Source organism: Parasteatoda tepidariorum, chromosome 9 (genome assembly GCF_043381705.1).
Source record: "Parasteatoda tepidariorum isolate YZ-2023 chromosome 9, CAS_Ptep_4.0, whole genome shotgun sequence".
Lineage (NCBI taxonomy): Eukaryota > Metazoa > Arthropoda > Arachnida > Araneae > Theridiidae > Parasteatoda > Parasteatoda tepidariorum.
Window position 1 is genome coordinate 14,194,915 of NC_092212.1, and position 8,188 is coordinate 14,203,102.

Sequence of the window (8,188 nt, forward strand, 5' to 3'; positions counted from 1 at the left end):
TCAAGAAATTTTCTTAGTTCTATAATCCTCATGGGTTTTCTAAATCCAAGTAACTTAAAAATGTTTCTAAATCCAAATAGTTTGAATTTTTTTTTTAAATCTTAACAATTTGACAATTTTAAGTACAAATAATTTTTTTTCAAGTTAAAAAAAAATTCCTAAATCTAGACAATTCAAAAATTTTCAAGTGCACTTTTTTTTTAAATTCAAGAAAATAACTTAGTTAAAATAACATTAGAATCATTCTAAGTCCAACTTTCTGATATTTATAAGCCTGTTTTCTTTTCTTCTACTTCAAAAATTTTCGAAGTTCAGAATTTTTCTAATAGCAAACAATTTAAAAATTACTACAATTTTTTTTCAGAATATGAAAAAGTTTTCGAAATCGGGACAATTTGACAGAAAAAAAAGTCGCAAAAGAAAAGCGGTTATATGAGAATTAGCAGAAGTTTAAACTTTGAAAAATTTTGAAGTTGTTTGAACTTTGTTGAGTTAAAAAAATTTTCAAATTGTCTAGAATTGGAAAAATTCTGAAGGACCAAACAATTTCAGACAAGACATTTTGATGGACAAGTATAAAAATTCTAAATTCTCGACCTGGCATCCATCAATCTTAAGCTGGGTGTAAATCAAGCGAAAATCATTTTTGTTTGATCAAAACCAGAGTTTTTTTTTTTTTTTTTTAAATTAAAGAGAGATTTCATTTTGAAATTTTTTTAAAAACATACTAAAAGAAATTTAATTTATGTTTTGTTACATTTTATAATAATAATGTAATAAGTGAAATGTTCTTTTATTTATTAAATGCCCTCTCGAAATATCAGAAGTTTGCAATCGAAAGTTTGAGTGTTTATGCACGGTATCAAGTTTAATAAAGAACTCAAAATGAAGTGAGTTTATTTGAAAAATGACACATATTAAATCAGATTTTAGAAAAGATATTTCAAACGAGAAAAATAAAAATAAGATCATAAGATAAGAGAAAAATAAGATCGTAAAGTAAGATAAGATCAGAATAAAATTAAACAGATGATTTCTTGAACAGTTTTTGTAAGGGGTTGAGGATTTGCGTGATGACTGGAACACTCCAGGATCTTCCAAGAAGTTCTTGTCTTTTGGTTGGCGAAAGATTTCCAACGTCTGTGTAGTGCATCGGGAAACCAAACACTCTAAAATATTAATACTTATAAATTTGCAAGGAGAAATGATTTTACAGAAAGTAGTATTATTTATTTTACTAACCCACTTCTTGTGCTATAAAAGTTCGCTTTTTTTATCAAAGTGACCTTAAACTATTAAGACAATGCATTTTCAAAACTAAAATTTCTTTATCATTTGCTGAGACCTCTGCAGACATGTTTGTGCACGTAGGGTAGCCACAAACTGGTGAAGGGTAAAGAGTGGAGACTCGACTTAAAATTTCATAAAGTTAACTTCAAATTTAGTTTTATAAAATCAGTTTTGAAGTTTCCCACTCCGATAAACAAAAATAAACGAAATTTTTTTTTATCAGATATATATATGAGCAATTCTACAAATAAACATAAATTAAGCGGCAAAAAAAAAAAATATTTGGGGGGGGGGAACTATTTCTACATGAATTTTCTTCTTTTTTACACCCTAAAAAGGCAAGAAAAAATCGTGAACATGAATTTTTTTCTTTGTCACATACTTTAAATATGACATACTCTTTCTGACATACTCAGATAAATCTGAGCCATTTATTCAGATAAAACGATTTTTACATAAATATAATATTATTTACTTCATAGCTGCTTNAACATTTACGGCAGAACAGCAATTCCCAAGCCTTCAAAATCTAGGGTGTTTCCATTATTTTGATAACCACCTGTATATATATATGAGCAATTCTACAAATAAACGCCAATTAGGCGGCCAAAAAAAAATTAAAATTTTTTTGGGGGGCACACTATTTCTACATAAATTTTTTTCTTTTTTACACCCTAAAAAAGCAAGAAAAAATATTGCACATGAAATTTTTTCTTTGTGACATACTTTAAATGACAAAATACCAATTTTAAATTTTTCCCAATTTTTTCAATTTACGAACTATGATTAAATTTTTTTATTTTTGTTTTGTATACTAAAATATAATCTTATAGTATGAAATCTCTATAAATACATTCTAGAGAGACATTATAATAATATTATATTTACGTAAAAATCGTTTTATCTGAATAAATGGCTCAGTTTTATTTGAGTATGTCAGAAAGAATATGTCACATTTAAAGTATGTCACGAAGAAAAAATTTCATGTTCACGATTTTTTCTTGCTTTTTTAGGGTGTAAAAAAGATGAAAATTCATGTAGAAATAGTGTGCCCCCCGAAAAAAAAATTTTTTTTGGCCGTCTAATTGGCGTTTATTTGTAGAATTGCTCATATTTCAAAATATGTATATTTTTATAAATTTAGTTACCACTTTAAAAGAATTTTCCAACAGAGTCAAAATATGGCAGTAATTGACTATCCTACTTACTCCCTAGTACTATAGTCCGAATTGGACTTCTTGAACTAATTCTACTCATAAGTTTTCGTGTTTTTCTCTTTTTTTTTTAAAGGACTCTAACAATCTCATTATTTGATCTCTACCGCGGTCTCCTTTGTTTTCGTAGGGTGATTAAACATCTTTCTTGTTTTCCCTTCACGCGCTTATTTCCGTGACAACCATAGAAAAATTTCTGCCTTTCAAAGCTGTTTGTACTCCAGAAAAGAGGAAAATCAAAATAACTTGCTTTAATAAATCTTGCCGAGCACCTAAATCTAACTTTTTCGAAAGATCGTGGCTGACTAAGACTGGATCTTGTTTTTTGAATGGGAATACTGGAAGCTAATTCATTAGTAAAAATAGCTTTCTTTTTACTTTCTAAAAAATCTAGAAATGAAATAGTTTTACAACCAGTTTCTTTCTTATTTCCGCTAATTACAAAGTTATTGTGTGTTCATTAGGATAGAGATTTTGCTACCATAATGTTGCAAATTTCAAAATGTTTTCAAACAATGTTCTACTTCATGATGTAAAGGTTAGAGGCCGCTGCGCGGCCTAGGTACCCAATTTATTTTTATATAAAGCGAAAAGAAAAAGGATAGCGATTTTCTTATCCAGTGGCGTTTAACCACCCTGTCAGGCATTTAAAGAAAAAAACTTGCTTCTTGACATTGTTGAGGTAACAAATTTTAAAAGAAATATGCATTACAATTAGGACCAACTACAGCAAAGTTCTCCGAAAAAAAAAGAGGCGTTAAAGGCAGCTGGATTGTAAATTAGTGGGTGCTTTAACCCCTTGGGGACGGGTGATTCAGAAAAACATTCGTACAAAATCAGAATCAAGTTGTAATTAAATAAAAAACGGTAACTTAAATATAATCGTTGCTAATTTGACAGACTTACTTTGATTTTACTTTAATTATTGATAGTTTAATCATACATATAATCAATGTTAATTCAAAGTATAACTAAATGGTTTTATTTTGAACAAAGTAATGGTGAATTAAATAAATCAAATAATTATAACTCCGCCCACAAATAAACTGCTAAAGAAATACTTTGATTACCAGTTTTATCTTTTTACCCTGATTGATACAGTTTAATGCTGTCACGTATTTGTGACAGTCGGCGCGAAAGGGTTAATAGGGATGATCTTATGATGCTCTTGACCTCCTATTATTTTAATTCTATTCATAAAATGGTATTTACAACGCAAGATAATCCTTTATTTTATTTTAGTTGTTTTTTCAAAATTGTACAGTTAAAGAAAATTGCGAAAGTTTTTATGTATTAATTTAAATTTTTTTTATCTTGATCAGAAAAACTCACCTTCTTTCATTTGTTAAAGTACATTTAAAAAAAAATCCATCACTAGAAAACTAAATTCGTATCGATTAAGAAATTAAAATAAAACGAAGAATTTTACCAGGTACTTTTCATTAAATAAGTCAGAACTCTAGAACCAGACAATTGAGAAATATATTTGTATAAAGTTTTAGTAGTTATGTTTAAAAGTAAATGTAAAAGTAATATTCTTTATTATGAAAAGTATTACATTTTATATAGTATAAAATGCTGATTAAATGTAAAATTTGAACTAAATAGGAAAATGTTTTTTGTAGTGAACATTCCACAGAGGAGGGAAAAAAAAGTTCAGCAAATTTTAGCTAATTGATTTTTATTGAATTTCAAATAACTATTTATGTTAACATAGAAAGTAATATAAGATCAAGTTGTTCCTAAAAGATTGAGCAATTATACTAAATTTTATACTTATGAGTACAAGGAATTTAAAAATAAAATAAGAATGAAGTATAGAGTACGGAACTAAATTAAACATTGAATTTTTCATACATCGAAATCGAATTACTTTGTGATTCGAACTCGCGGGATCGCTCGGCCAGGACTGTCCGAACGTACTATATATATGAATCATAAAACTTCACATGAAGGTGTTGAAATTCAAATCATTTGCATATGCCATGCTTGGGAAATCTTGAGTGTGACAACGTCCTGATGAAGAAATTTCAGTAAAAGTATTTGTATATCAATTGTTTATATCAATACCGTTTTGGTGTGTCTGTGAGGGTGGGATCCTTCAATCAAATTTTGACCACTATCTGATCATGCCTGATAGGCCTGACCGTTTCCGTGACTGATTAGAATGCAATTTTCTATCATTTTCAGGCCGCTATACAAGCAAAATTTATATCCTCCGTATTTTTTATATTCATGTAGAATTATGGCAGCACTTTTTAAAAAAGCACCAAAAGGCACCATTTTTTAAAAATATTTTGGAGCTTGTGTAAATTCTCTTCTACCAGAAAAGTTGGTGCAAATTTCTTTAACTTGAGAAACCATTGCTCTTTTAATGGGAAATAAAACAAAAAGACATTTCTTTTAATAAAAAATGTCGTAATTGATATTTCAGAGCATATGATTGAAAAATTTGTGGAACAGTTTATTTGCAAAAATAAATAATCATATAAGTTTTAGGTTTGGCAAATTTTGGTTGACGGGATTTTACGTAAGTATCAAAAATTCAATAACGCTAAAAATTACACCAGTTATTTTACGAAAATGGTTCAATTAACATTTTTCGTTTTAAGTATGAAAAAAAAAATTTTCTCTTTTCCTCTTCATTTTACTAGAAAAACGTAGTTTTATCTAAAGTTTTTTTTTAAATCTTACTATTTATCAATAAATACAATATTAAACGAACCTTTATTTAAAGGTGAGGCAACGAGGTCAAGTTCCGTTGTCTTGGCAAGCAAAATTACTAAATTATGCTCGAAATTGGATGCATATTGTACTTAAATTTACCTTTCGAGTTCAGTTATCCATAGAATGTCAGGTATACCTTTCATTTCAACTGGCATATCACTTAATGAATTCTTTTTCGTAGTGACCGTTTTGATTTTATTTACCTGTAAAGAAGAAAAAGGAATTCTGGTATGGTTTTGGCCAGTTTTTCAAAATGATCCACATATATTTCAAGAATAACTGTAAAAAAATAAAGTTTAAAAAAACGACATACATTAAAGGTGGAACGTTTTTATTGAAGCGAATAAAAAATAAATGAAAACATTATCGACATCTAACGTTTCAATCATCATCAACCTCTATACTTTAATGACGTTAGTGGGAAAACCCATCACCTCCTACATCAAGAAGCCTCCACACGGTCTTTTATAAGTAGTCCGCGCAGACAGTTTAAAAAGTGAACCAGTTGTGCGCATGAACCCAAAACCTTTTATAAAAGTAAATGAGAAAAATTTATCTTATATATTTCAGAATTGAATCCCTAGTGGTTAGCAAGTGAATAAGGCAAACCAATAATATTCATTAAAAAATACATTTTTAGTCATATATTTGCTACCACTCTCTTATTTTAACTACATTCTATATTAAGTGACTCGTTCGGTAAGTGGATATCCTTCACAGTGGTCAGATCGGACTACCTATAAGAAACCGTGTGGAGGCTTTCAGTTATAGGAAGCATTGGAAAACCGCGCAATGTTGATATCGTTAAGAAGACGTGAACAATGTCTGAACTGATACCCATTTCCCTAAATGTCCACACCACAGCAAACTCGAGACCAGAGCAGATTTAACGTGCACTCTGCTAGCTGTACACACCGGTAGTTCAGTCGGCTGCCAGGATCGAACTGAAAACCCGCAGCTCACGACTGAGAGCGATGCCCGATTTCACGATCTAAGTGCTCATTGAAGCGACACTTTTGAGCAAAACGGAACAGGAAACACCGAAAATTGTTTGATAGCTAAAGAAAAAATAGAAGAGAAATAGCGACACATTTCATCAGCCAATTAAACTGGTTTTAATTTTTTTTTCCATCTCGTCTGTCTTAGATTCTTGCAGTCCGTTGTCACCATTGAGTAGGCATCCATCGAATCTCAAAAACTTAAAATTTTTATATCTTAATAATTAGTATAATGACATTATTTTATGAAGTATATAAAAATATGTAGTTAATTTAACAGTTCGATGGGAAGTTTTTAATTTGCAAAAGATTAGTGTGGAATCCTAAAATATATATATATTAATACTAGGTTTACGGACGTTTCTTATACACCTATCTCTAGGGACACACGTCAATTTGACGTATGAAAGAATTGTGATTCGTAATTTAATAAATTCAATTTAGTAGATTTTTATCCACCACTATTTCTAAATAATTCGTAGTTTTATATAATTCACCACTTCATATTTCAAAAATTACTTTGTTATTTACCATTTTTTTAATTATTTTCGCGTGTCCGAAGCAGTTGGCATTTCTGCACTTAGAAACCAATGTATATGTATACTATAAGAAAAAATTGAAGATATGAGATATATATTCATGAAATATTCTAATATTTTATGTTTCAATACTCGAACTAAGCAACTGAAACCTTCAAAATCCGACATCAATTGACATTCTGCGTTTGTTCTTTCTATTATTGCTTATCGGCAACAGTTGTTTATCACTTGTTTTATTTGAGATAACGAATCGAAGTATTGTCGGTACATTCCTATTTATTATTGATGTGATAATTGCTTGTTTACTTAAACTTTTGTCTAAATTATGATCGCGTCAAATTGACGCATATCCATAGAAATAGGTATACCACATAGAGAATTTCAATATTTCAAACGCTTTTGAGGTAAATAGCATTTAATATATATTAACTTCGATCAATGGTTAAAAGTCATTACAAGAGATAAAATAAAATTTCAAACGGGTTTTATAATTTTCCTTACAAAAGTCGAAATCCGTCAAAATGACGTGTCCCGTAAACCTAGTGTAAAAATCAGCTGCTTTGGGTAGCTTAATTTTACTGATATGAATATTCGTTGTACTTACTTTCGCTTTTCGTCCAAGTTCAGTGTGGAGGCAGCTCTCCAATTCATGCCTTTCATCATCATAGGAATAGCAAATACGAGAATGACTAGTCAAAATTAAATCACATTAGTTGAACAACCAATCAATGTTCTGAATTAGAAATCTGAAGATTTTTTTCGATCGATTCTTCCTTGCAGCGGTCTATTTTTGGAGACTCTCGTCTTGGCTGTAGTTGGTCGCAATCAAATTTTTTTACGTCAACTAATCAAGATTCAAGTTTTTTTTTATGTTTTATTTATTGAAGAAAAGGCCAAATGGGTGAATAGGTCATAAAAAACCACTGGATTGGAAAATCGTGATCCGGCAAGGAAAGTTCATTGAAAACGTTCACTTTCGCAGTGAATTGTTTACCATGTCATGATGCTCCCTTTATTCAAGAAAAAAATCTCTCAAGTTTCTATTTCATTGTGTAGAACAGGGGTTTCCAACTGGTGGGCCGCATCCGACCCTCGAAACCTTTTTTTGTGGCCCGCGAACTAAAATATATTAATTTTCATTTCTTTGCGAACAATTTTCGTAAAAAATCTATAACGATTAAAAATACTTTTCTCGTTTAAAAAAAAAGGGAAGCGGTAATTTTTTAGTTTCTGTGAAATTTAACGTACCAACGGTGCAAAAAAATTTATTTCTCAGATTTTGCATTCCAAGAAAATATTTATTCAAATACAAAAATAATCGTGAATGTTGCTCTTTTTTTTCTCTTTTGTGAATAGCATGTGCGTATCAGAAATTTTCTCGAAGAAATTCTCCGATTTAACTTTTTGAAACTACTCATTT

At 29.8% G+C, this 8,188-nt stretch overlaps 1 protein-coding gene across 1 annotated transcript in view; it reads right to left on the reverse strand.

Moving 5' to 3' along the window:
• Positions 1-880: 880 nt before the first annotated feature.
• The window catches only part of LOC107438447 (DNA (cytosine-5)-methyltransferase 3B), a 40,222-nt gene continuing 32,914 nt past the window's right edge, over positions 881-8,188 (reverse strand). Inside the window, exons 16-18 of the mRNA XM_071185278.1 lie at positions 7,373-7,457; positions 5,331-5,434; positions 881-1,169 (exon numbers count right to left, since the gene is read on the reverse strand). Of these exons, the coding sequence (XP_071041379.1) occupies positions 1,022-1,169; positions 5,331-5,434; positions 7,373-7,457 (337 nt within the window). The 3' untranslated portion in view covers positions 881-1,021. The remainder of the gene's footprint in view (positions 1,170-5,330; positions 5,435-7,372; positions 7,458-8,188) is intronic.